We start from the raw sequence: 26,942 nt of genomic DNA, 5'->3' as shown, positions 1-26,942 counted from the left end.
AGACCCACACAAATATAAACTGATTTTTGACAAAGGAACAAAGGCAATTCAATGGAGAAAGGATAGTTTTTAAACAAATGGTGCTGGAACAATTGGACATCCACATACAAAAGAAAAAAAAAATGAATCTATATACATACCTTAAACCTTTTCAAAAAATTAACTCAAAATGGATCATATACCTAAAGACAAAATGCAAAACTATAAAACTCCTAGACGATAACAAGAGAAAACCTAGATGACCTTGGCAATGAGTGTTTAGATATAATACCAAAAGCATGATACATGAAAGAAAAATTTGATGAGTTGGACTTCATTAAAATTAAAAACAGTGAAGTATTTACAAAATGTTTATCTGATAAAGGACTTATGTCCAAAATGTACAAAGAATTCTTAAAACTCAACAAAAGAAAATAACCCATTTAAGAAGTAGGCAAGGGCTTCCCTGGTGGCGCAGTGGTTGAGAATCTGCCTGCTAATGCAGGGGACACGGGTTCGAGCCCTGGTCTGGGAAGATCCCACATGCCACGGAGCAGCTGGGCCCGTGAGCCACAACTGCTGAGCCTGTGCGTCTGGAGCCTGTGCCCCGCAACGGGAGGGGCCGCGATAGTGAAAGGCCCGCGCGCCGCGATGAAGAGCGGTCCCTGCACCGCGATGAAAGAGTGGCCCCCGCTTGCCGCAACTAGAGAAAGCCCTCGCACGAACCGAAGACCCAGCACAGCCAAAAATAAATAAATAAATAAATAAATAAATAAAGTAGCTATAAAATTAAAAACAAAACAACAAAAAAAGACCTTTAAAAAAAAAAAAGAAGTAGGCAAAAGGTCTGAACTGCTCACTGAAGAAGATAAACAGATGACAAATAAGCATATAAAAAGAAGCTCGGGGCTTCCATGGTGGCACAGTGGTTGAGAATCTGCCTGCCAATGCAGGGGACACGGGTTCGAGCCCTGGTCTGGGAGGATCCCACATGCCATGGAGCAACTAGGCCCGTGAGCCACAGCTACTGAGCGTGCGCATCTGGAGCTTGTGCTCCGCAACAGGAGAGGCCGCGATAGTGAGAGGGCCCGCACACTGCGATGAAGAGTGGCCCCCGCTTGCCGCAACTAGAGAAAGCCCTCGCACAGAAACGAAGACCCAACACAGCCAAAAATTAATAAATAAATAAATAAATAATAAAAATAAAGGAATTCCTTAAAAAAAAAATGCTCGACATCATAGATCACTAGGGGATTGGAAGTTAAAACAATAAGGAGATACCAGTATATACCTATTAGAATGGCTAAAATCCAAAAACCTGACAGCACCAAATGCTGACAAGGATGTGGAGCAACAGGGACTCTGATTCATTTCTGGTAGGAATGCAAAATAGCACAGCTACTTTGGAAGACAGTTTGGCAGTTTCTTAGAAAGTTAAGACTTAGAATGCTAAGTCTTGCAATCGTGCTTCTAGATATTTACCCGAATGAGTTGAAAACGTATGTCCACCTACAAACCTGCACATGAATGTTTATAACAGCTTTATTCTGATTGCCAAAAATTGGAGGCAACCAAGATGTCCTTCGGTAGGTGAATGGGTAGACAACCCAGGGTACATCCACAGAATGGAATATCTTTTAACAATAGAAAGAAATGAGCTATGAAGCCATGAAAAGACATGGAGGAGCCTCAGATGCATATTACTATGTAAAAGAAGCCAGTCTGAAAAGTGTACATAATGTAAAATACCAACTGCGTGACATTCTGGAAAAGGCAAAACTATAGAGGTGGTAAAAAGATCAGTGGTTGGCAAGGGGTGGAGGGAGGGGAAGGGATGAGAGCACTGGGGATTTCTAGGGCAATGAAACTATTCTGTATGATATTATAATGGTAGATACATGACATTTTTGTGTTTGGTAAAACCCATAGAATGTACAACACAAAGAGTGAACCTTAATGCAAACTGTGGACTTTAGTTAATACTGTTGTGTCGATATAGGCTCATAAATTGTGACAAATATACCACACTAATGGAAGATATTAATAATAGGGGAAACCCTGGGTGGGGGGGGGAAGGGGGGCAGGGGTGTATATGGGAACTCTCTGTACTTTCTGTTCAATTTTTCTGTAAACCTACAACTGCTCTAAGAAAATTAAAGTTTATGAAAAGAAGAAAAAACATAACGGTTTCTTTATCTTCTTACATCAGCCGAAATCCAGCTCTGAGCCCCACCTATTTTGCCAGGAGCTGTCCAGGAGCTCAGAGTTTTACACTTTCCTGCCACGAACTTTCCCCAAGGTGGTTGCTTTATTAGCATGGGGACAGAGCCAGGGGAGGGAACAATGTCCAGAAAGAAATAAATTAATAGCACCATAAATTGTCCTGTATTTGTACCCTGTGGCCTGAGGAACAGCTCCTGGAAAGCTTGGGTTCTGGCCTGTCTCTCCCTTTGGCCTCTGGCAGAAGGCATACAGGAGGAAGCAGGTCTCCGAGGCAACTTGCCCCACACGGTGGGTGGCTAGAATGACTCGATCAACACATCCCTCCCAGGACTGACTCATTGAGAAGTTACAAGAGATGTAATTTCCCCTCGAGGCCTGAGGAATATCCCCTGTTGCTCGTAGGGTCACAGCGTCATGGCTACGTATTTGGGTGGGGCTTTGGGTTGTAGCACATTTGCAAACTCACCTAACTGTCCAGGGAGACTCCGCCTGGGTCTTGCGCCAGGCGCTGGGGTTGGAACCGTGTGCCTGGTGGACGAGCCACTGTCGTCAGAGCTGAAAGTCCAGCAGAGGAAACAGTTACAGCGCAGGCGAAGGGGAAGCAGAGCGGGAGGGGGTGGGCACCCAACCCAGCCTGGGAGTCTGGAGGCCTTCCCTAAAGAAGTGACCAAAAGAATGTGTATTAAGAGCCTAAGAGCCATATTGTAACGGAAAAGAATCTGAAAAGGAATAGATATGTATGTATGTATAACTGAATCACTTTGCTGTGCACTTGTAACTAATGCAACATTGTAAGTCTTCAGTTTAAAAAAAAAAAAAAGAATCTCTAGGAGGGAAAAAAAAAGATACAGTTAAAAAAAAAAAAAAAAAGCCAGATCAAAAGCAGGAGGGGGCTTCCCTGGTGGTGCAGTGGTTGAGAATCTGCCTGCCGATGCAGGGGACACGGGTTCGAGCCCTGGTCTGGGAGGATCCCACATGCCGCGGAGCAACTAGGCCCGTGAGCCACAACTACTGAGCCTGCGCGTCTGGAGCCCGTGCTCCGCAACAGGAGAGGCCGCGATAGTGAGAGGCCCGCGCACCGCGATGAAGAGTGGCCCCCACTTGCCACAACTGGAGAAAGCCCACGCACAGAAACGAAGACCCAACGCAGCCATAAATAAATAAATAAATAAATAAAAGCAGGAGGATGGTGGAAATGTTTCAGGCGGAGGGAGCACGGGCAGGAAGAAGTCTCTAATGGACAAGGAAGGTAGGGGTGTGAGACTGGCCAGGGAGGAAGGGCCCAGACCGCCCGGTGACTTACAAGCAGTGTTAGGGGGTCGAACTTTGTCCTAAGGCAAGGCAAAACCATTAGAAAGCTTTAAGAGGCAGGGAGGTAACGACAGTCAGATGTGCTTTTTCAGAGACCATTCTGCATAGAACAACGTCTATGCTCTGATGCTGTGTATGTAAGAAGAAAATGTGTGTGGAGGGGGGGATGGGGTATGTTACGTAGGCATGTAAATGCATTAACAAGAGTGGAAGGATAACAGGCCAAACTGAGTGGAGAGTGTGTGTTTGACAGGGGAAAGTGGGGTGCAGGTAGATGGTCAGGCTAAGAAAAACTTGCAAGGTTTATTCTATACACTTATGTATTATGTGAGTCTTTAAAAAAACATTTTTATTGGGGTATGGTTTACATACAGTGAAATGCAGAAGTTTTATTGTACAGTTTGATGGGTTACGGAAAATATGTAACCTTGTAACTCCTATCAAGATATAGAATATTTCCATCATCCCAGAAAGTTCTCTCATGCCCATTCCTGGTCGTCTCTCCTTGTACCTTCCAGGGACAACTACCATTCTGATTTATTTCACCAAAGATTAGTTTTGCCTGTTCTAGAACTTCTTGTAAATGGTACCATAGAGTATCTATTTTTTTGGGTCCAGCTTATGTGCACAACACGTTTTTGGTATTCATCCATGTTGTTACACACATTCATAGTTTGCTCTTTTTAATTCCTTCCATCACCTAGTAGTAATGGATTATAGGAATATACCAAATAGGTTTATTCACTCACCTATTCATGGATTGGGTTGTTTCCGGTTTGGGGCTATTATGAATAAAGCTTCCATGAACATTTTTGCACAAGTTTTTTTGTTGACACGTGTTTTCATTTATTTTGGGTAAAGAGGTGGAATTATTGGGTCAAAATCGTAGGTATTTGTTAACTTTATGAACCTGCCAAGCTGATTTTCAGAGTAGTTACACCAATAATGTATGGTTGCCCTATATCCTCACCAATTTGGTATTGTTAATCATTTTACTTTAAGGTATTCTAATATAGTATAATCTCATTGTGATTTGAAATCTGCATTTTCTGGATAACTAATGATGATAAACATATTTTCATGTGTTTATTGACCATTTGGATATCTTTTGTGAAGTATCTGTACTTATTTGTTCAATTCTGGAATACAAGTCATTTATCAGATATATGGATTGTGAATATTTTTTCCCAGACTGTGGCCATTCTATAATTTTGTCATTTAAAAATATTTCATAAATGGAATCATACATTAGATAGTCTTTGGCTTTTTGATTCAGCATAATTTTCTGGAAATGCATCCAGGTTTTTGTGTGTATCAATGATTGTTTCCTTTTTATTGCTGAATAGTGTTCCATGGTATAGATGTACCATCATTTGTTTAACTATTTGCTCACTAAAGGACACGTGGGTTGTTTCCAGTTTGGGGATATTATGTGCAAAGCTGCTATAAACATGCACGTGCAGGTTTTTGTGTGAACATAAGTTTTCATTTCTCTGAGACAAATGTGCAGGAGTGCTGTCGCTTGGCCATATGTTAGTTCTAATGTATGTATTTACTGCTGTAGATTTCCCTCTCAGAACTGCTTTAGCCGTGTCCCACAAATTTTGATATGTTGTATATCCATTTTCATTCTGTTCAATGAATTTTTGGATTTCCCTTGAGACTTCCTCTCTGATCTATGGATTATTTAGATGTGTGTTTTGTTTTCAAGTGTTTGGAGATTTTCCTGGTATAGTTCTGTTACTGCTTTCTAGTTTGATTTCATTGTGGTCATAGAACATACTCTGTATTATTTTAGTTCTTGTAAATGTGTTGAGGTTGGTTTTATGGCCCAGGATATTGTCTATCTTGGTATAGGTTCCCTGGGTAATTGAAAAGAATGTATATTTTGCTGTTGTTGGGTGGAATGTTCTATAAATTGGTTAGATCCTGTTGGTTGATTGTGTTATTGAGTTTCTGTGTGGTTGTTCTATCAGTTGTTGAGAGAGGGATGTTGAAGTCTCTAAGTATATGGATTTGTCAATCTCTCCTTTCCATTTTATCACTTTTTCCTTCACAGATTTTGTAACTCTGTTGTTTGATGAAAGCACGTTTAGGATTGCTGTGTCTTCTGGGTGGATTGACCTTTTTGTCATTATATAACATTCCTCTCTGTCTGTGGTAATTTTCTTTCCTCTGAAGTCTACTTTATCTGATATTAATATAGCCACTTCTGCTTCCTTTTGATAAATGTTTAAATGATATATCTTTACCTATTTACTACTTTGAACTTGTCTGTATCATTATATTTGGAAGTGAGTTTATGATAGACAACAAATAGTTGAGTCATGATTCGTAATCCACTACCAATCTCTGTCTTTTAATTGGTATATTTAGCCCAATTAACTTTAAGTAATTATTGATATGTTAGGCCTTAAGTCTCCTATTTTATCGTTGGTTTTGTGGTTGTTTTTGTTGTTGTTTCTGGGTTTTTCCCATGCCTTTCTATAGATTACTTGAACTTTTTTTTAGAAATCGTTTTGATTTATCTATAATGTTTCTATATATATCTCTTATATATCTTTTTTAGTGGTTGCTCTAGATATTACATTTTATATACATAACTTATCACAGTTTAATTATGTCATAATTTTACCAGTTCTGATAAAGTATAGAAACCTTACTTCTTTTTAGACCCCTTTACCTTTTTCCCATTTATTATAAAATTGTCTTAAATATTTACTCTGCATTTATTTATTTATTTTATTTATTTATTTATTATCTGCATACATTTAGAACTATATGAGACAAGTGTTATAAGTTGTTATTCAACCATCAAACATAATTTAGAAAACTCAAGAGGAGAAGGGAAGTCTATTGTATTTACCCAGATTTTTGCTTGCCACGTTCTTTCTTCAATCCTGATATTGCAAGATATTTTTCTTTTATCATCTTCTTTCTGTTTAGAGAATTTCCTTTAGCCATTCTTTTAGAGTAGGTATGCTGGCTACAAATTCTCTTAGTTTTTCTTCATCTGAGAATGTTGTGGTTTCCCCTTCATTCCTGAAAGATATTTGTACTGGATATAGGATTCTAGGTTGACAGTTCTTTTCTTTCAGCACTTGGAAAAATGCTGTTCCATTCCTTTTGGCCTTCATGAATTCTGATAAAAAATCCACTGTCATTTGAATTATTTTTTGTCTAAGAGAAGATGTTGTTCCTCTCTTGCTGCTTTCAAGATTTTTCCTTTGTCTTTAGTTTTTATAAGTTTGACTATGATGTATCTTGGTGTGTATTTCTTGGCTTTATTTTGTTTGGGATTCATACAACTTCTTGAATCTGTAGTTTTATGCATTTTGCCAAATTTTGCCAAGTTTTCAGCCATTATTTCTTTGAGTAGTTTTTTTAGCTCTGTCTTCTCTCTGTGGGACTCAGATGACACGCATGTTAAACCTATTTGTTATAGCCCCACATTTCCTTGAGGCTCTGTTCATTTTTCTTCATTTGATTTTCTCTCTGTTGTTCAGATTGGATAATGTTATTGTTGTGTGTTCAAGTTCATTGATTCTCTCCTCTGTGCCCTCCATTCTTTTTTTTTTGTAATTCTTTTTTAAATTTATTATTTTTGGCTGCGTTGGATCTTCGTTGCTGCACGCAGACTTGGGGCTTCTCTTGTTGCAGAGCACGGGCTCTAGGCACGCAGGCTTCAGTAGTTGCAGCATACAGCCTCAGTAGTTGCGGCACACGGGCTCAGTAGTTGTGGCACACGGGCTTAGTTGCTCCGCAGCATGTGGAATCTTCCCAGACCAGGGATTGAACCCGTGTCCCCTGCATTGGCAGGCGGATTCTTAACCACTGCGCCACCAGGGAAGTCCTGTCCCCTCCATTCTGCTGTTGAACTCATCCACTGAATTTTTTATTTGTTATTATATTTTTCAGTTCTAAAATTTCCGTTTGGTACTGATTTTGTGTCTTCTATTTCTTTGCTGAGACTTTTCTAGTTTTCGTGTGTTTATAGTCATTCATTGAAGCATTTTAAATGATGGTTGCTTGAAAGCCTTTTTCAGATATTTTTAACCATCTGTCATTTTACTGTTGGCATCTACTGATTGCCTTTTTTCATTCAGTTTAAGATCTTCCTTATTCTTGATATGACTAGTTATTTTCTATTGAAATCTGGACATTTGGGGTATTTTGTTATAAGAGTTTTAAGGCTCTGGATCTTATTTAAACCTCTGCTTTGCTGAGTTTCTCCAACACGTCCCTGAAAGGGAGAGTGGGGCAGGGGATGGAGAGGGGGAACTGCCTTTTTACTGCCAGGTGAGGGTGTAAATCCAGGTTCCATTCTCAGCTTCCACTGATACTGAGTAGATGTGCCTTATTACTGCTGGGTGGATGGAGTGGGAATTCTGGCTTCACACTAGGCCTCCACCGATACCTCCCTGGCTGGGAGGGACAGGAGTGCCTCATTACTGCCCCATTGACACCATGGGGTAGAGGAAGTGACCTCATTACTGCTGGGCAACAGTGAAAGCCCTGACTCTCACTACACTTCCTCTGACACCACCCCAGAGTTGGGGGGGTGCTCTTTACTGTCTGGTGGGGCTGGACATCCAGGCGTCCCAGTGGTCTCCGTTGAGACTGCAAGGTGGAAGGGGGCTTATCACTGCCAGTGTGCATGGAACTCCTGCCTCCCTACTTGGCTTTCTCAGACACCGCCTACGGTTGGGGGAGGGGTTGGGGCACCTCATTATAGCCTGGCCAGAGCTAATAAATGGTATTCATGAATGGGACAGAGAGAGAGAGGAGGCGAGAGATTCTTCTTCTATAACTGGGCAAGAGCTGAAAGAGAGTGAAAAAGAGACTAAAGAGGATGGACATGCTGGTGTCTGAGAGCAATCACCCGCTGTTGGATTAATGGAGGGAAGATGGATGGTGAACGGTCTTCACTCTGGGAGGGAGGAAACGATAGTCAAGGTCAGAGATCGTGAATTAGACAGTCTGTCTCAAATTTATTCCAATGGCAAAGCATCTATCTGGAAGTCTCAGTGCTCCATAAAATCTTCTTTGCCCAAAACTATGAAATATTCTTGTCTGTCTCACAAACTGGAAATGATTCTGCAGAAAGTGAGCAGCTATAACGAATGCAGTTTGTCAGAACCACAATCTTTTTCCACATCCAAAAAAATCAGAAAGCTGCCAGTATATGTGTAATTGGCCTTTCTGGAGTTTCTACATTTGCATCCATTTGCTGCTTTATTACTCCGTGAGCATTTGCTGGCAAACAAGACAGGCTCTAAATTTGAAAGGTGGCGAGATTAAACAGCCTCCAGTGCCAGGTGCCCGTGGTTTGGCCCAGGGGCCCGTAGAATTTGGTTGCTGCCTGGAGTTTATATCTTGGTAAATTCTTATAGTCTTTCTCTGGTTCCCCATCTTGGCAGTAATTTCATTTTGCCCACCTCTGGCTCCATTATGGTTTCCTTTATGTACACAGAGAAGCTAAATTGCCTAGGTCCTGCCAAGAAAGGACATGCCTCACTTACCAGCTGATAGAATGCTCTGTGCCTCAGTCTTCTCATTTGTAAAATGGGAAAATGGAGATAAGAGAGTGTCTACCTCATATGGGTTGAATGAGTTAATTCATAGAAAGCACCTAGACAGTGCCTGGCACATAGTAAGCCCTCAGTCAGCATTAGCTGCTGTTATTATAATTATTACATACAAAGGCAACATGATGCCTCCCGTTGTCTTTCAATCTAACACGCATACGTGTTAGCATCTTTCTCCTTCCCGTTTTCCACACGTCTGCTTCATCCGCTCCCTACCGTCCCACGCCATCACCACCCACCTTTTCACATGTCCTACCTCTCCTGGCCCTGGAGTCGTTCCACTGCCCACTAGCCACTGTCACTGCCGTCACAGACCTGTTTGTTAGTTAAATGTCCCTCCAGGAATCTTATATCTTGAAAAATAAGCTGGGACAGAGGAAGTGAGCCGCCCTAACCCAGGGAGATTGAATCACTGACATTGAGGATTGAGGCAATTTTTGTGCAAGATGTCTTCCCGGGAAGCCTCAAATGATAACACCGAGGTGAAACCGTATACTCAGCCTTTTGGGTGTCTAGAACACAGTAGATATAACTTCCTGTGAACATGGTGTAGGTGTGAACGTGGGCTTTGGGAGTCAGGCCAACTTAGGATGTGCGTCCAGCTCAGGCCATAAGAACTATGACCACAGGAATTTGGCCAAATAAATGGCACGACCTCCCTGAACTGCAGGAATTGTACACAACTGAGAGTATGTCATGGGGTCATTATGGTCATGAAACTAGACAATCAGGGGCTTCCCTGGTGGCGCAGTGGTTAAGAATCTGCCTGCCAATGCAGGGGGCACGGGTTCGAGCCCTGGTCCGGGAAGATCCCACATGCTGCGGAGCAGCTAAGCCCGTGTGCCGCAACTACTGAGCCTGCGCACCTAGAGCCCGTGCTCCGCAACAAGAGAAGCCACAGCTATGAGAACCCCTCACACCACAACAAAGAGTAGCCCCCGCTCGCCGCAACTAGAGAAAGCCCGCACACAGCAACAAAGACCCAGTGCGGCCAAAAAAATAAGTAAATAAATAAAATAAATCTATTAAGAAAAAGCAAAACTAGACAATCAAGTGGAAGTACCCAGCCCAGGACCTGACATGGACCGGCCACCCTGTATTAGTCAGTCTGTCCTCTTTCCTTACCTCCTGTTCTCTAGGCTGAAACTGATAGAGAATTGACATTCCTATGTAATATCACAAAGATGTTGATTAATTCTTCTTCTTTTTTTTTACTCTTTTTAAAAATTGAGATAAAATACTTATGACATGAAATTTACCACCTTAACTGTTTTTAAGTGTACAGTTCAGTAGTGTTGTTTTTCACATTGTTGTGGAACTAGCCTACAAAACTCTTTTCATCTTGTAAAACTAAGACTCTATACCCATTAAACAACTCCCCGTTCCCTTCTCCACCAAAACCTGGCAACACCATTCAGCTTTCTGTCTCTATGAATTTGACTACTTTGGGTGCCTCATAGAAGTGAAATCATACAGTATTTGTCTTTTTGTGACTGGCTTATGTCACTTAGCATAATGTCCTCAAGATTCATCCATGTTGGAGCATGTAACAGGACTTCCTTCATTTTAAAGGCTGAATAATATCCCATTGTATGTATAGACCACATTTTGTTTATCCATTCATCTGTCAATGGACACTTGGGTTGCTTCTACGTTTTGGCTGTTGTGAATGCTGCAGTGAACATGGGTGTATAAAAATATGTTCAGGTCTCTGCTTTCAATTCTTTTGTGTATATGCCAAGAAGTGGAGTTGCTGGATCATGCGGTAATTCTGTTTTTAATATTTTGAGGAATCACCATACTGTTTTCCACAGTGGCTGCCCCATTTTGCATTCCCACCAGTGGTGCACAAGGGTTCCATTTTCTTCACATCCTCACTAACACTTATTTCTGTTTTATTTTGTTTTTCATAATAGCCATGCTAATGTGTGTGCAGTGGTACCTCACTATGGTTTTAATGTGCATTTCCCTAATGATTAGAGATGTTGAGCATCTTTTTATGTGCTTATTGGCCAATTATATATCTTTGTGGAGAAATGGTTATTCAAGTCCTTTGACCATTTTTCTTTTTATTTGCCTGCAGTGGGTCCTAGTTGCAGCACACGGGTTCTTTAGTTGCGGCATGAGGGGTCTTTAGTTGCGGCATGCAGGGTCTTTTAGTTGCGGTGTGCGGGATCTAGTTCCCTGACCAGGGATCAAACCCGGGCCCCCTGCATCGGGGGTGCGGAGTCTTAGCCACTGGACCACCAGGGAAGTCCCACTTTGACCTTTTTTTTTTTTTAAATAAATTTATTTGTTTATTTATTTTTGGCTGCATTGGGTCTTTGTTGCTGCGAGCAGGCTTTCTCTAGTTGCAGTGAGCGAGGCTACTCTTCATTGCGGTGCGCGGGCTTCTCATTGCAGTGGCTTCTCTTGTTGTGGAGCATGGGTTCTAAGTGCGTGGGCTTCAGTGGCTGTGACTCCCAGGCTCTAGAGCACAGGCTCAGTAGCATGGGCTTAGTTGCTCCTCAGCATGTGGGATCTTCCCAGACCAGGGCTTGAACCCATGTCCCCGCAGACAGATTCTCAACCACGGTGCCACCAAGGAAGCCCTTTGACTATTTTTTAATTGAGTTTCTTTGTTGCTGTTGAGTTGTAGGAGTTCTTTATATATTCTGGATATTACCTCCTTGTCAGACATATGATCTGCAAATATTTTCTCCCTTTCTGTAGGTTGCCTTTTCGCTCTCTTAATTGTTTCCTTCAATGCAGTTTTAAATTTCGATGTAGTCAAGTTTCTCTATTTTTTCTTTTGTTGCCTGTGCTTTGGTGTCTTTTCCAAGAAATCATTGACAAATCTAATGTGATGAAGCTTTCCTCCTGTTTTCTTCTGAGTTTTGTAGGTTAAGCTCTTTATGTTTAGGTCTCTGATTCATTTTGAATTAATTCTTTATGGTACTGAATCTAACTGTCTACCAACAGGGTGTGCATTTCCATTTATTTGCCTTCCTTTATGTCCCTCAAAAGTTTTATTTCATTAAAATCCTGCAGATTTTAAAAGTTTATTTTCTCTTCTTTTATTCTTTTTGTTGTTATGTATGTGGGTCTTTTTTTTCCAACACCATTTCTGTTTTTCGTCTGTATGACTGAACAATATTAATTTCTATTTTAATTTGTATCCAGCCACCTTACCTAATTCTCTTCTTTGTGAGAGCCATTTTTCAGTGGATTATTTTGGCTTTCTATAAACATTTTGAGGGTGGAAAAATGATGAATTATGCCAAATCTATAATTAGCAAAGCTGTAATTCATAGTGAGCCTCCATGAATAACACACGACACATGAAGTCTCAGAAAGTACTTCACCCTCACACTGTTCTTGGAGTTACTCGAAATACCCTGGCTGAGCAAGAAATGAATTAAAATAAAGAACTCTTAAATAGGGATGACATGGTACAAAACAGCAAGCAATGAAATAAATGGAACTTAAAACCACTGTCCAGAAAAAACTATTATCATCATAGTTATGATGTTTACTGTAAATTTCAAAAAATAATCATTTCAGGAATTGTGATGCAGCATAAAAATATTTAACACAAATATTTTATCTGTATTTTGAAAGAAGACGTAATGTTACAACATTCAGATTAAGAGAGGGGCTAAAATCACAGATTAAAAAATAACTTAAGGGCTTCCCTGGTGGCGCAGTGGTTGAGAATCTGCCTGCCAATGCAGGGGACACGGGTTCGAGCCCTGGTCTGGGAAGATCCCACATGCCGCAGAGCGACTAGGCCCGTGAGCCACAACTGCTGAGCCTGCGCGTCTGGAGCCTGTGCTCCGCAACAAGAGAGGCCGCGATAGTGAGAGGCCCGTGCACCGCGATGAAGAGTGGCCCCCGCTTGCCGCAACTAGAGAAAGCCCTCGCACAGAAACGAAGACCCAACACAGCCATAAATAAATAAATAAATAAATAAAAATTAAAAAAAATAATAACTTAAAGAAGTATATAGGAATTTTAGGGACTTCCCTGGTGGTCCAGTGGGTAAGACTCCACACTCCCAATGCAGGGGGCCTGGGTTCAAACCCTGGTCGGGGAACTAGATCCCGCATGCATGCCGCAACTAAGAAGTCCACATGCCGCAACTAAAGATCCCGCGTGCCACAACTAAGACCTGGCACAGCCAAAATAGATAAATAAAATAAATAAATATCTAAAAAAATTATATAGGAATTCTAGATACAGATTCTTGCTAAGAAATTTTAAAATCTGACTGAAATGAATGATACTGTCAGAAAACCTAAATTTACAAAGTTGACATGTGCAGAGGTTGAATACCTCCACAGCCCAAAAACTCTGTAAGAAATTTGAAAAAGTATTTAAAATTAATCTTGAGGAGAGGAGCTGAGGTCACTCACTGCCGGGCAGTGGTGTCTGATTCTCACCCAAGCCAGAGGGTGCCATGACTGTCCTGGGGTTCTAGACTCAGATTCTAGTTATAGATTTGCCACTTTCTTTTTTAAAAATTTATTTTATTGAAATATAGTTGACTTACAATGTTGTGCTAATTTCTGCTGTATAGCAAAGTGATTCAGTTATGCATATATATACTTTTTCATATTCCTTTCTATTATGGCTTATTACAGGATATTGAATATAGTTCCCTGTGCTATATAGTAGGACCTTGTTGCTTGTCCATTCCATATATATTAGTTTGCATCTGTTGATTCCAAACTCCCAATCCATCCCTCTCCCACTACCTTCCCCCTTGGCAACCGCAAATCTATTCTCTTTATCTGTGAATCTGTTTAGATTCCACATATAAGTGATATCGTATGATATTTGTCTTTCTCTTTCTGACTTACTTCACTTAGTATGATAATCTCTAGGTCCATCCATGTTGCTGCAAATAGCATGACTTCATTCCTTTTTATGACTGAGTAAATTCCATTGTATATATACACATCTTCTTTATTCATTCATCCATCGATAGACATTTAGGTTGTTTCCATGTCTTGGCTATTGTAAATAGTGCTGCTATGAACATATGGGTGCATGTATCTTTTCAAATTATGGTTTTGTCTGGGTATATGCCCAGCAGTGGGATTGCTGGATCTTATGAGATTTGCCACTTTCTAATCTGAACAAGTCCTTCATTGCTTGGAGCCTCCATTTTCCTATCTGTAGAATGGGAGAGTTGCACTAGATGGTCTCTAAGGTGCTTTCCCAGTCTTATAGTCTAGTGTATAGCCTAGCATGTGTGTGGTGGGGATACGGGTGTGAGTGTATTTGTAAAATAGAAAACGTTACTATGTATCAGAATCATCCAGGGAGTGTTTTATTTCTTGGTCTGATCTCAAAGCCACCTGGAGTTGAAATGTATACGTTAAGGAGGCACCCCGATAGCTAATAGATAGCATTTATTGAATGCTTATTATGTACCAGGCACTAATCTAAACGTTTTCCACTTATTAACTCATTCTGCTCAACCTGCAGCTCTCGCAGACCCCAGGAACACACCTGGCATGCCCTGTCCTTTTAGGGGACACCAAATTGGTGATAGACGCAAATACATCAACATTTTATGGTAACATTTGGTCATAGTGTTATCAAGATATTCCAGAATAGATTAACTACTAACTTTTCCTAGATTGCCATGGAAATGAAAATACGGTTTAAGCATTCTTCCAGAAAGCCCTCAGAGACCCTCTAAAAGCCCCAGAGATTCTCAACCCCAGTTTAGGAACATGGGGTTAGGGGATTTTGAGGCAGCCAGATCTGTACTGGTCCAGTAATTAGGAACTGTGACTCTTCATTAAATAGCAATTAAATCAAGTTCATGAAGGGCAGTGAAACTTTGGATAACCACCTGGAAAGATACAGAAAGGGTATATAAGGCTATGTAACTATATGAAGGGTTATATAGATCCAGGTATATACCCTTCACCAAGCTTCCCCTAATGTTACAATTTATATGACATTGTACAGTTATCCAAACCAGGAAATGATCATTGGTACAAATCCTTATTTAGATTTTAGCCAGTGTCTCCCCTAACCTCCCCTTTCAGTTCCAGAATCCAGTCCAGGATCCCACGTTGCATTTAGTTTTTGAGTCTTCTTAGTCTCCTCCAGTCTGTGACAGTTCCTCAGTCTTGCCTTATTTTTTATGACCTTGACTCTTTGCTGAGTTACTGATGAGTTATTTTATAGAATTTCTCTCCATTCAGTTTCGCATGATTTCCCATGATTAGATTATGTGGTTAGGAATTTTTGGCAAGAATCCCACAGAAGTGATGTTATGTCCCTTTCAGTGCAGCATATCAGGATATCAGGGGATATGTGATGTTGATATGTCTTATTATTGGTGCTATTAAGTTTGGTCATGAAGTTAAGGCAGTGCTGGATTTCTCCACTGTGAAGTTATTGTTTTCTTTTATTTTGTAATTGATCAGTTTCTTGGGGGAAATACTCTGAGACCATGAAATCTCTCATTTTCTCTCAGATTTTCACTCACAGATTTTAGCATCCATTGGTGGATCTTGCCTGCAGTAATTATTACCGTGGTGTTTGTCTAATGGTCATTTTGTATTTCTCTCATTCCTCCCGTGTTTACTAATTGGAATTCTTTTGTAAAGAAGACCTGTCCCTTCCCCTCCATTTACTTTTTTTAGTTTATTATTTATGACAGTAGTGTAGACTCACGGGTATTTATTTTATCCTATGAATTATAATCCAACACTTTCATTATTTAGTTGTTCAAATTGTCCTGGCTTTGGCCATTGGAAGCTCCTTTAAGCTGGCTCCCATGTCCTTTTGACATTCCCCATCCTTTTTCAAGTACTGACTTATTTTCTGACTCTACAAGATGTTCCAGGTCTTCAGGTTTAACTTCTATATTTCCTGTCCCAGTCCTAGAATCAGCCATTTCTCTAAGGAGCCCTGGTTCCTTTGATTGGAGAATGATATTTAGAAACGAGGGTCTGGGCACTAGGTGTGCTCATTGTTACTGGGAAGTCATTGTTTCTAGGCTCTCTCCGCAGACAGAGCTAGAAAATATATGTATGCATATTAATCCAAGCTCACACACATCTTTTTTTCACTTCTATATGTATCTATCTGAATATGCATGAAAAACCATGAATTGATACTGATTTCTCCAATTCCAGTCCAACACCATAAGGTGGTTCATTCTAGACTTCTCCCTTTTCCTTATCTGTAACTTCTTTCTCCAGCAGTGAGAAACTGGCTCTCATTATCTGTGATCTGTTTACTTATTTGTTCAGTCCTAGCATACACATGAAGAAGTTGCAGGATTTTTAACCCACATCCCTATAAGAAACAGATTTAGTAACTAGAACACAGTATTTGTATGTGGTTCTTTTTGTCTTTAGCCTTACAGTATCCAGTGAAAATACTACTTTCCAAAGTTACTCAAGTTAGTTCCTGTAGTCCCCATTCCTTTCAATGTGGTTATGCTAATCATTTATAGTGCAGTTAATTTGTTGTTTGTTTCCCATTTTTGTCCCCCGTGCCTCCCCATATCCTGGTCGATTTATTTATTTCATTTGGGGTATGTAAAATATTGCTATGGTTCTAAGAGTCAAAGCCGTATATGAAGGTATCCCCAGAAAAGCGCTGCACCTCCTCACCCCCCATCTCATTCCCTTATCCTCCCCCCATCTCACCTCAGTCTCTTTGGTTTCTGCTGTATCCTTCCTGTATTAGAAATGAAAATTTACAAAATTAGTTTGTAGAAGAGATTCTGCCTTACGAGGAGGAGAGTGGTGACAGAGAAGGGAGGTCAAGCCACAGAGGACAATAGCAAGGGAGAGAGGGAGGAGTGACCCAGGACTGAAGCGAGTGGGGTCAGCGCAGGACCACATGCCTTAGTGCTTCTCTTACGTCCACCTGTGGGACTGAGTCTTCAAAGCATGGGCCTGGAATATTCCAGAACACCAAGGAAGCAGTGCGGGGTGCCGCCAGACCCTGGCCCATACTTCCCTCCCTAGGAGATGTGGACCCTCCAGTTCTGCTGTTTTGCACAAAGTCCCCCAAGAAAAGAAGGTTTCTTCCCAGCTGCATGGGGGGCTGCATCAGGAAGCTGGACCCAGGCAGGCCCTGCCCCTCTGACTAGTCCTGCCCAGGACGGGAGATGACCCCTGTCTTGCATCACAGGTCATGTCAACGTGTGAAGAGGCGGTCTCCCTCTGCCCTTGGGCACCCCCTTCCCCCAACCCCCTCCCCCGACAGTTCCAGGACTCACTGTCTTGTTCAGGGTCCCCAGTAGGACTCATCCTTACTGTCTCAGAAGAGGAAGTTGGAGGTGGCAGCAGGCCCCGTTGTTGAATGTCTCAACGCTACCCCACTGTGGCGGGGGGCATTCCCATTCCTGGCAGCAGCTGGAATTTCACAACTCGAGCTCCTTTTAGTAAGGTGGCAACGGGGGTTGGGAGGGGAATGCCAGGGGAAACCAGGCCTTGCCCACCAAGGCTTTGAGAAAAGGCATCATCCTGGTGAGGGAGAGGTGCCACCTCTTCCCCATTCATCTCCGCCCAAAAGCCACTGGGGGTTCTGCTGACAAGTCACCAGAAGCGGCTGATGACTGACTCATCAAACAGAAATGAGCGTGCCAGAGGGCCAGGTGGCGAGCCGCGGGGTGCTGGGTTTACCCCCAGGGCAGCTCAGCTGAGGATCCCCGGCCAGGCTCCCGTCCCTCGGCTCCCACAGCCCAGCGCCTTGGGCAAGTCCAGCCTCTCTGAAGACCCAGGGCAAGCTCTAGATGGCCTCAGGATGCCAGGGAGGGGGGGCACACCGGGAACTCTGCCCAGTGCCTGAGGATAAGGTCTTGATCGTCTCCAATGAACAGCAGAGGACACTGAGGCCAGGAGATGGGAAAGTCCCTCGGGGCCCAGAGAAGGGAAGATGCGTGGGCCACGGGCACTGGAGCGGGTGTTGGGGGGCAGCCTTTAGCCTGTGCAGGCTGCTCGCAGCAGCCCCGGGACACTGCTCTAAGGATAGGGGTGCAGCAGAAGTGATGTCGGCTGAGGATGTTCATTTGCATCTTGCCTTTGTATCAGTTACACTGCGACACAATAGGGCAGGGTGACTCATTCCTGCTTTGTGACACAGCCAACTTGTCTGTCGCAGCAGGGACTGGGCAGAGGGATCTTCAAACCTAGTTCACAGGATTCAGCCCTCGCTCTGAGCTACAGAATGACTGGGCCCCTCAAGCCACCATGGTCATCGCCCGGTCCAGCCTAGATTGTTGCTTCTGTGGACCCTGGTCCTCTTGCTGGAGGAGGCAGGGCTGCAGTGGACAGACACGGCGGCTCAAGGTTGCCGGCAACTGGGAACGCCTGCCCTCGCTTAACTGAGCCTGCACTCGCTGGGGTAGAAACATGAATTAGTTTTATTTGTCTCCCGGTAACTGCATCTGACTGTGCCGAGCGGCAGGCAGAGCCAGACTCCCCGCGTTGCCACCTCCTAGCTGTGTGACCTTAGGCAAGTTGTTTAACCTCTCTGTGCCACAGAGTGCCCACGCTCCCTCCAGCTTCCCCCAGAGGTGGTCCAACCTTCGGCCTCTTACTGCTACGTTTCCCTCACCCGGCTGGGGGCCCTCCAGGTGAAGAATCAACAAAACAGCTCAAGTCTAGCTTTTCATCCGAGTATCTACCGCCACCCCCACCCTTCCGCAAGGAGCGCACATCTTTGCCTTACCCAGCAGGGAGCCTGCCAGCCGCCCCTTCCGCTCCTCTTAGACCTCCCATGGCTCCCAAGTAGCCCGGAAGTACGTTTGCTGGCTGGATAGAGAGTGAGCTGAGAACAAAATGGCAGCATCCCCTCCTGGCAGGTGTTCCGTCTGAATAAGGGATTCTCTTTAAGCCCCTCTGCCCTTGGCCTTGGGGAGAGAAAGGAGGACCCTCTGGAATGGTCGACAAACCCTCCTCTCTTCCCAGTCCTCTTGTACTGACAGGGGTTGGGGAGTGGGCAGCTGTACCAGTTCTGGACCCGTACCTCCCGGCAAGCCCCCCAGCGTGGTTGCCGGCCCCCGTCCCTGACAGCTCACGGTGACTCTTAGCTCTTTAGCAGATGGGTCGTTGAGCGCCTTCTGTGCTTACGAGTTGGGCCTCACCTGCCATTTGGGATTTCGGAAGTCCTGCTTTATATCCTAGTGGATTTTTTCTGGCGTTGATTCTCCCAGCCCCGCCCCGCCCCGGGGCTGCCCCTTAGCTCCTCCTCAGAGCACCTCCCCGGGGGCTGATCAGGGAGGAATCAACCTGTGGGGACCAAGGCCTGCTGATGACGTCTGGGCCAGCCATTCACGCTCCAAACTCATCCTTTTGAAGGTGCCTGGTCTTCTAGCTCCTCCAGTGGGTGCCGTCAGCCCTGAGCCTGCACAGGACCGAGCTCAAGAGGGGCTTGCACTTGGGTGGCCACTGCAGGCAGAAGGGCGAGGCCGCATCCTGAGTGTGCCTGCCCAAGGACACGCATCCATGCTGGGCACCGGCACCCCCAGGGAGGAGGGGCCTGACGTCTGCCTGGTGTGGCTCAGGGTCCACAGACCCCCTGTCTGGACTGCACACGAAGAGTTGGCACACAGAAGGCCCTAAGGTGACCATGAAAGTTGCCCTAGAAGGGCCCAAGGATGTCTTTGGACATCCAGGTGCCACTAATGGAAACACCCAAGGTCCATGGTCCTGACTCACCAGTGAAAGTGTTTCTGATCTCAGTCTGCCACCTCAGCCGCAGGAAGGTGGGTGACCTGGGGGGCTGGTCCGTCCTGGGCCCTGTGCTCCAGGTCTCAGCCCTTGGCAGGTCCATTCCTGCACCCAGACCTTTGCACCTGCTACCTCCTCTTTCTGGAACATTCTTCACCCTCACTTCTCTCCTGGCCTCCTCATCCAGCTAAAATGTCCCTTCTGAGAGGCTCTCCTGAGCTCCCAACGACCTGAAGGGGGCCCCCCGACTCGGCCCCCTCCCAGCACCATCACTTTCTTCTCAGCGTATATCCCCCTCTGCCGTGACCTCTTTCTTTGTCTGTTAGATCGTTCCCTGTCTGTCTCCTACCACGGGGCACGCCTGCTTCATTCACTGCTGTGTCCTTAGTGCCTGGCACATAGTAAGGGGTTAGTAAATCCATGGAAGAATGAACGCATGCGTGCTGCTTTCCGTGTGCCCACCCCCGTGCCATCCCAGGGATATCACCGAAGTGAAGTGATGCTGGGCAGCTCACAAAGGGCTTCTGTTTCTCTGGGTGCCTGGTTCCTCCCTGGCTGGGGAAGTGGGAGGTTTTGCCTGCTGGGTCCAGGGTAGGATTTCCTAGCTCTTTGCATGTCGTTTGCATGGCTCAGCTCTGAGCTCTGTGCTTCTGCTTGTGGTTTCCTGGTCCATCCCCTGTTCCACAGAGCTGGACCACTGCTTCCTCGACTTCCTTCAATGACCTGGCCTGACCGGCCAGCCATGGGGATCTGCTTGGACAGGGTGAATGCAGTGAAATTCCCAAGGGAAAGTGGGCTTGTGGCAAAGACTGTAACAGGAGAGCTTTCGTGTCTTGTTTTCTTTTTTTAAACTTATTTATTTTTGGCTGTGTTGGGTCTTCGTTGCTGCGCGCAGGCTTTCTCTAGTTGTGAGCGGGGGCTACTTTTCGTTGCGGTGCGCAGGCTTCTCATTGCGGAGGCTTCTCTTGCTGCGGAGCACGGGCTCTAAGCGCACGGGCTTCAGTAGTTGTGGCTCACAGGCTCTAGAGTGCAGGCTCAGGAGTTGTGGCGCATGGGCTTAGCTGCTTCGCGGCATGTGGGATCTTCCTGGACCAGGGCTCGAACCCTTGTCCCCTGCATTGGCAGGTGGATTCTTAACTACTGTGCCACCAGGGAAGTCCCAACTTTCGTGTCTTGAAAGCTCGCTCAGTGCATCCACTGTGGCATTTAATCTTCTCAACAGCCCTGGGGGGTTAGTACCATTGTCACACCCATTTTACAGATCAGTAAACTGAGGTTCAGAAACGTTTAAAGAAATTGCCCATTTGCATGGCTAGCAAATACCAGAGTTGAGATCTGAATCCAAGTCTGTTGATGCCAGAGGCCAGGCTTATTTGCTGCACTGCACTACCTGTCACAGCTTCCTGAGGGACCCAGGAGCCCAGACACATCACTGTGAAGCTGGGCTGGCCCTGCTGGAGGCTCTCAGAATGTGGCCCTTGGCATGGTTCCCCACCTGGTGCTAAAACCCCTTCTTAGATCTCGTCCTCAGCAGCCCTCCAGCCTGAGCTAAACACCCCGGTTCTCTCCTCAGTAGGATAGGGGAAGGAAGGGGGTTCTTCTTTTTTTTTTTTTTGGCTGTGCCGTGTGGCTTGTGGGATTTCAGTTCCCCAGTCAGGGATTGAACCCGGGCCCTCGGCAGTGAGAGCGTGGAGTCCTCTAACCACTGGACCGCCAGGGAGTTCCCAGAGGAATTCCCAGAAGGGGGTTCTTTGAAAGACCAAGCCAAGCAAGGTCTTTGAATAACTGGTAACATCGCTAAGCCTCAGAGACAGCAAAGAAAAATGGCCAAAGTGGAGGTGAGGGCAGAAAAGGACCAGGGGCCTGTGGCCTGGGCACCCAAGCAGAGGGTGTGGCGGGGTGGAGGTGTTGGCACGTGTGAAGGCAGCCCCTGCCGGGCCCCAGCATCAGAGCCCCCGGCACACTGGTGGGGAGCTCTGTGACCTTGTCAGCAGGAACAGGCTCCCTGGCCATCCCTGAGGTGTGGGGCATGCAGGCCTGGAAATTCAGAGAAAGTCCCCCACGTGATCCTGATTTGTCCTTTGAAGTCCTCCTGCCCAGCACTGGGGTCTGGTCACGCCGCAGGCACTCCCTGGGCTGTTGCAGCCGCTCACCCCTGCCTTGGGGTGGGGGCGAGGGCCGCACCTCTCCACTCCCCCCGCCACCCCTCACTTCCCGTAGCCTGTGCTGTTGGGCCACAGGCGTGCCCCGTCCTGCCGTTCTGAGCGGCACCGCCAGGAGCCCAGGAGCCGGTCCAGCCCTGGAGGCAGCTGGCTGATGGCACCGGCTGTGAGTGCCCGCTGTCTCTGCCAGCTGCCCTGCTAGGCCATGTGCTTCTCGAGTCCGGGGTTCTCCAGGCTGACCAGCGTCTGTCCCCCATGCAGGCGATGACTCAGGATGCAGCCAGGGGCCACGACGTGCACGGAGGACCGCATCCAGCACGCCCTGGAGCGCTGCTTGCACGGGCTCAGCCTCAGCCGCCGCTCCACCTCCTGGTCAGGTAGGTCCCAGGGGGCCGGGGAGGCGCATCTGGGGCCCAAGGGAGCTTCAGGGGCTGTGGTGAGCACTGGTTCAGGCACGGAACTGGCAGGTTCCGGTTCCAGCCCTGTGTGTGTGACTCCCCGGACCTCACTTGGGCAGGTGCTCAGCGCAGCACCTGATGGAGAGTCGCCCTCGGTGGGTGGCAGTTTCTCCTTTCCCCCATGCTGTCTTCCTCATCCTCCTCATGTGCTAGAAGCGTAGCTCCCTGAAGAAGGTATTGGACCAGCTTAAAAATGCCACACTGCTGATTTCAAAAGGGCAGCTGGGTTTTTATAGACAGTTCTCCCCAGAATTCTCCTGTTTTCCTGGTTTCTAGTTTTCTCCACAGCCCCATCCTCCTCTTCCCCATGGAACAATGGAGAATCTCAGCAGAACTTCAGGGAATAGGAGGCCTCCATGTTCCATGATCCCCAGGACTGAGAAACAGGGGTATCTGCAGGCTGGGGCAGTTGTCTCCAAGGCTGGAGATTAATTTAATAACTCCTTATGCTCATAAAGATTTTCCACATCTCACTTGCCTCCCTGACTACCCCACGAGATAGATACCCATGCTCCTTGAACATAACTGGTTCCTTCCTACCTCAGGACCTTTGCACTTGCTGCCTGGAATTCTTCCCTCAGAACTATGCAGAGCTGGCTCCTTCTCATTCGGGTCTCAACTTAAATGTCACCTCCTCTCAGAGGCTTTCCTTGGCCTCTGGAATTAAGCAGATCTGACTTAAAACTGTCTCTCACTGGCTGTAGGAACTTGTGCAAGTCCCTTAGCCTCTCAGGACTCACCTGCCTTGCCTGTAAAATGAGAATAATAACAGCAGGAACCACCTTCCCAAGGGGGGGGGGGGATGGGAGATTCAATGGAGGTGATGTGTGAAAGGCCTGGCACCTTAGAGGTACATAGTAGGTGGTCACTAAATGGCAGTTTTCTTCCTTCTGGCCTCCTACCCAGGTTTTAATGAGACTAAGCCTCTAGAATTCAGGGGCCATCAAGTCAAAGAGTATAAGAATATCTAACTACAGCAAATTTTACTAAAACCTGTGACCATATGAACACACTGCTTGGGGCCTGCAGGACTTCGGAAGGAGCTCGTGCACATGAGGGGGCCACTTCCACCCCCACTGTTCTCATTCCCCGTCACACACACACACACACACAGACCTCTGTGACTGCCCCTTTAATCTGGGGGGAGTTTACCCATGCTGACTGCAGGGGAGCAGAGATTGACAAAATGAGAAAGTCTGGGGAAGTTACAGAGCGACAAAGTGCTCCTCATAGCTTTCGAGATAGAAGTGAATGGCGCTTCCCTTTCCCGGGCTCCACTGCCCAGCAGTTCCGGGAGGTCCCATGCCTGTTGCAGACTCAGCCTCGTGTCCTGGGGTGGCGATCTCTGCTTCTGTGCCCCTTCCCTGCATCTCGGAGGATGTGGGAAAGCTGGTGCTCTCCAGAGGCACAGGGAGCAGAGTCGTGGCCAGTCCTTGGCTTCTAAGGGAGATCCCAGCCCCTCTCTGTGTCTCTTGAGCCTCCTGTCTATGCAGGAAGAAGAAACTTATCATTATCTTGATGGGGCATAATAGGGTCGAGTGTGTGGATCCAGAATTTCCTGAGACTCTTACTTCAGAAGGGAATGCCCCAGTGCAGCCCCAGGAATTGCCACTTCCCTCCAACCTACAACTGACCCCTGGCCTCTCCCTCCCTTTGCAGCTGGGCTGTGTCTCAACTGCTGGAGCCTGCAGGAGCTGGTGAGCAGGGATCCAGGCCACTTCCTTATCCTCCTGGAGCAGATCCTGCAGAAAACCCGCGAGGTGAGGGCTCGGCCTGGGTTTGAAGGGCAGCGCTGGGATCAGCCTCACAGAGTCGAGAAATAGGTCCCCACAGAATGTCCGTTCTGGGGTGCCTGGACCACCAGGGGGCTTGGTGGAGGCACGGGCAGCCTGAGTTCTCTGCTTCGGTGGTGTTTGTGGATTGAAGGCCTCAGAAAGGGGCGTGGTCCTTTTGCTATGAGCATGTGCTGGGTGAGCCAGGGTCCCGAGTTTAATCTGCTTCCTAAGACAGACATTGCTTGTAAGTCAAGGTGTCGATTACAAGGGAGGGAAGACATGCTACCGAATTCCTTTCCCGCAAAAGACGCAGAAGAACAAAGATGCAAAAGAGAAAACTGATGGGAGAGGTAAACCGAGACCTCCTCTAACAGTTCAGTAAACAGGCTTTTATGACTCCGAAGAGGGATGTGTTTAAAGCTGATCTGGGGGACTTCCCTGGCGGTCCAGTGGTCAGGACTCTGCGCTTCCACTGCCGGGGGCATGGGTTCGATCCCTGGTCGGGGAACTAAGATCCCACATGCCGCGTGGCCGAAAAAATTTTTTTAAAAAAACAAGAAAACAAACCTGACTTGGGCAGGGGTTCCAGAACAGGCACGAGTCCCTAAAGAGAATGGCTCTTTTATGTTTTATTTTTATTTTTAAATACGTGACTGAGTTGGGAAACACATGTCTTTCTCAGATGTCCCTTTACCTCTAAGAAAAAAGTCTTGGTTTATCAAGACACCCAAGGTTTCAATTCTGGCACCACCATTTACCTGGTGCTTTTATACCCTGATCACAAGGAGACCAACTCAGAAGAGCTAAACCACCTCTGAAGTGCTTATTCTTATAAACCCAAATATAAAGGAACAACTACTGTATAGCAACAGGGGAGGACTTTATAGAAGGGGCCAAGCAGCAAGTGTACTGGACACATGGTCTATTCAGGACCATGAAGGAGAATTCTATTTGATCCTGCTGCCGTCACCAGGCACAGCAGAGGTGGTGGGGCTTTCTCTGCTTCTTCAACACCCATGAATTCCAGAATGGGTTGGGAGACCACTAGTCTTTTGACCAAAGAATTCTAAATTGTGTCTATACATGCTTGTTTGTGGTGTGGTGGGTGAGCTCTATCAAAGAGATGATTCACAAAAGAATAAATAGAACTTTTAAACAATATGGAAAATGTTGCTTCAGTTATAGTAAAATAAATGTAAATGAAAACCATAATGACACAGCTTTTGCCTAGCAAATTCACAAAAACATTATAATAACCAATGCAGGGAAATGGCACTTTCATACATACACGGTATTATAAATGGCAAAATTCTTTTGGAAAGAAATTTGGCGATACATTTCGAAGATCATAAATATGTTTATAGTCTTGTATCCACTCATTCCACTTCTTGAGCTCTATCCAAGATAAATAATCCAAATTATAGAAAAAGGAGTGTGCACAAAGATTTTCACTGCACAGGTACTTAAAATAGCAAGAAAATAATCTCAAGTGTCTGAAGCTAATAAATTATGGAGATCTACCAGAAGGAGTATTATATAGGTAATAAAAATGATGGATAGTATCCAAGGGTAGAAACAAAAATTTAATATATTAAAAAATTGCAGGGAATTCCCTGGTGGTCTAGTGGTTAGGACTCAGCACTTTCACTGCTGGGGCCCGGGTTCTGTCCCTGGTTGGGGAACTAAGATCCTGCAAGCCTGCAGAGCCGCCAAAAAAAAAAAATTGCATCGGTAAAATTTATTAAATGGTTTAGGGAAAATTGATTAAACGTTTCCAAAAATATGGAGTGAGATTCCAAATTCATATTATACAGAACTCTAGGTGGATTAAAGGTTTAAATTTAAGAAAATGAAGCTTCCAAGAAAAGAACAAAAAACATATATGAATATTTACATGAACCTTGCATGCAAAAGCGAAAATCCATAAAGGAAAAAGTTAACACTTGTAATTTACGTACATAAAAAAAAAAAATCCGTAAAATTCAAAGACCAGCAACAAAGTGGAACACATATTTACAACATAAATAATAGACAAATATATAACTAGGAGGGGGAAAAACATGGTCTTAGAGATGATGTAGCAAAACCGAAATCCATTTATAATATTGTATGTAAAAGACATGAAGCGTAAAAATATGCACCCAATGATGACAACTTTGCAGAGGAAAATATACTGAGAAAAATGGTGTAAGGAGAAGTACACTGAAATATTAGTTGTGGCTGAGTTTGGAAGGGGGATGTCGTGGGGTGTTTCTTTTTTTACTTCTATTTTCTAAATGTTTGTCTTGTGATTACATGACTTTTCACTTAAAAAAAAAAAAGAAAAAGAAAAGAAAGGAATAGAGGAGAGGGCAGTGCTCGGTTGTGCACCTGTGACGAGCCTCCCCCCTCCTGTCCCCCGCACAGGTCCAAGAGAAGGGCACCTATGACCTCCTCGCCCCCCTGGCCCTGCTCTTCTCCTCCACTGTCCTCTGTGTAAGTTCCCGGCTGGGCCAGGCTGGGGGAGGCTGGGGAGGGGAGGGAAGAGCAGCCTCCGTGGAGGGGGCAGAGCCCTCACAGCTCAGAGGATAAACACACAGAGAGAGAAACTGTCCACCAGTGACACTTCAGGTGGGTGTCACCCCTCTGATGGCTTCAGGTTAGCCATTTGAGAGGCCTCCAGTAACTCCACGTGGACGCCCTCATACCTGGAGTATCTGGGCACCCACGGAGGGGATGCGGTCACAGCCCTTTCACAAACCACAGGAGAGAT

At 45.4% G+C, this 26,942-nt stretch overlaps 1 protein-coding gene across 1 annotated transcript in view; it reads left to right on the top strand.

Moving 5' to 3' along the window:
* The window catches only part of PIK3R5 (phosphoinositide-3-kinase regulatory subunit 5), a 71,699-nt gene that overhangs the window by 22,211 nt on the left and 22,546 nt on the right, over positions 1-26,942 (top strand). The window contains exons 2-4 of the mRNA XM_059907378.1: positions 22,219-22,334; positions 24,075-24,175; positions 26,597-26,665. Coding sequence (XP_059763361.1) covers positions 22,232-22,334; positions 24,075-24,175; positions 26,597-26,665 — 273 coding nt within the window. The 5' untranslated portion in view covers positions 22,219-22,231. The remainder of the gene's footprint in view (positions 1-22,218; positions 22,335-24,074; positions 24,176-26,596; positions 26,666-26,942) is intronic.

Source organism: Balaenoptera ricei, chromosome 20 (genome assembly GCF_028023285.1).
Source record: "Balaenoptera ricei isolate mBalRic1 chromosome 20, mBalRic1.hap2, whole genome shotgun sequence".
In the NCBI taxonomy this organism is placed as follows: Eukaryota; Metazoa; Chordata; class Mammalia; order Artiodactyla; family Balaenopteridae; genus Balaenoptera; species Balaenoptera ricei.
Note: the sequence above shows the minus strand (reverse complement) of the source record. Positions and strands in the feature narration are given on the sequence as shown.